The sequence below is a fragment of the Gavialis gangeticus genome, unplaced genomic scaffold, assembly GCF_001723915.1.
Source record: "Gavialis gangeticus isolate Ggan-Ray unplaced genomic scaffold, GavGan_comp1, whole genome shotgun sequence".
NCBI lineage: Eukaryota > Metazoa > Chordata > Crocodylia > Gavialidae > Gavialis > Gavialis gangeticus.
Genome location: NW_017729006.1, coordinates 18743719 through 18745414, shown reverse-complemented (window position 1 = coordinate 18745414; position 1696 = coordinate 18743719). Strand labels below are relative to the sequence as shown.

Below are 1696 nucleotides of genomic sequence, written 5' to 3'. Positions count from 1 at the left end.
ATAGAGAAGCTGGGTTGGAAGGGACTTCCAGAGGGTATATTGTCCAACCCCTTGCCTTAGTCAGGATCACTTCTGTCCAAAGTATCCCAGACAAACCATAATCTCAACTGTACATACAACTGCTGTCAGACCTGACACAACACAGACCTAACAGGTAAAACAGGGGAACCGTGATGACCAGTGTCATGCATCTATGAAATACTGACAATATGTGCTCAAGAGATCTCGGGTAAAGGGCCATGCATCCTGCTACAGAGGAAGGTAAAACCCCCCAGAGTCTGCACCAATTTGACCAGGGGTATAATTCCTTCCTGACCCCAAATATGGTGATTGGTCTGACCCTGAGTGGAGGGGCAAGACCCTCTAGCCAGGATCCTCCAGCTTTGGTCCCAGCAGGAGCATTGGCACATCCCAGTGATCCTGCTCATCATGTCAAAAACTTCACCTCCCACACAAGAAGCAAACTGTTAGGAGCGCTGAGAGGGAGTTGGTTTGCACTTGAAGGGTGATGCAAGATAGGACCCCTAGCTTGCCTTTGGCACTCAAATGTCAGAACTCTGTATCTTCCTACTCAGAGGCCAGTGGTGTGTGAACATTTAAATCCTGTACTTGCTGACTCAGTTGGAAGCCTTGAAAGTATTAACTAATTCTGGAAGCAGAAGATATCATCCTCTGTCTGAAATGTTGATGAGATTTTCCTTGCATGTGGTTTTATTGTTTAAGAGTAATGTTTGATCTTAACAAATGGGGTGGTCAGCCTGCAGCACATCTGCCACAAGTGGCACAGGCAATCTTTGTGTGGCACATGGCAAAACAGGGGGGGCACAGCAGCAAATAAGGCAGAGAGCAGAGAACGGAGCAGGGAGTGTAGAGTAGGGAGCAGTGCAGCAGAATAGGCAGGGGAAGGGTACTACAGTGGCACTTGGAGGGTGTGGGGAGGAATTTGTGGCATGTGTCCCTTTGTTGTAGAAAGTTTTTAATTGCATGGATGGTATTTTTCTATGGTCAATACTGTAAGAATTATCATAAAAATTAGAAGGATAATTGCTACATATTTACATAAAATAACTGTGAATTTCTTTCTTTTTTATTTAGGATAGTATGTTACTGAAGAAAACAACATATTTCTTAATTTGTTTCTTGTAAAAGTCCTAAACATGGAGAACTTCATCCTGTATGAAGAGATAGGAAGAGGAAACAAGACAGTTGTTTATAAAGGAAGAAGAAAAGGCACCATTAATTTTGTTGCCATTCTTTGCACTGATAAATGCAAGCGACCTGAAATAACAAACTGGGTAAGAAACATGCTGATGACTATTTTTGGGAGAACATGTAGATATTAATTTTACAGATAATAAGGCACTACCACATATTAGTTCACGTAGAATTAATTTTTTACAATTTATAATTAAATGTTAAGCTCTTAGGCTTAAAATTCTTGCATCTTAAATTATGATGATTATTCATTTTTGCATTGCTCAAGTTTCTTCCTTCAGTTTCTTTTTAGACAAATTGTAGATGCAAACAAATTGCTTTGCAAGTTAACTTTGTGCTGATCACAGAAGCTGTGGGGGACTGAAGTAGCGCAGGTGTTAAGGCACACAGTTGGCAGCTGGGATACTGTAAGTTTGAGGCCCTAGCAGATTCTGCAAATCTGCTAAATACCTTGTCACAAGGACATGAAAAAGGAAAGGAA

At 41.3% G+C, this 1696-nt stretch overlaps 1 protein-coding gene across 2 annotated transcripts in view; it reads left to right on the top strand.

The window, feature by feature from the left end:
* The window catches only part of ULK4 (unc-51 like kinase 4), a 556180-nt gene that overhangs the window by 11372 nt on the left and 543112 nt on the right, over nt 1-1696 (top strand). For both annotated transcript variants that reach the window (XM_019508899.1, XM_019508898.1), the window contains exon 2: nt 1096-1295. In XM_019508899.1, coding sequence (XP_019364444.1) covers nt 1158-1295 — 138 coding nt within the window. In that variant the 5' untranslated portion in view covers nt 1096-1157. The remainder of the gene's footprint in view (nt 1-1095; nt 1296-1696) is intronic.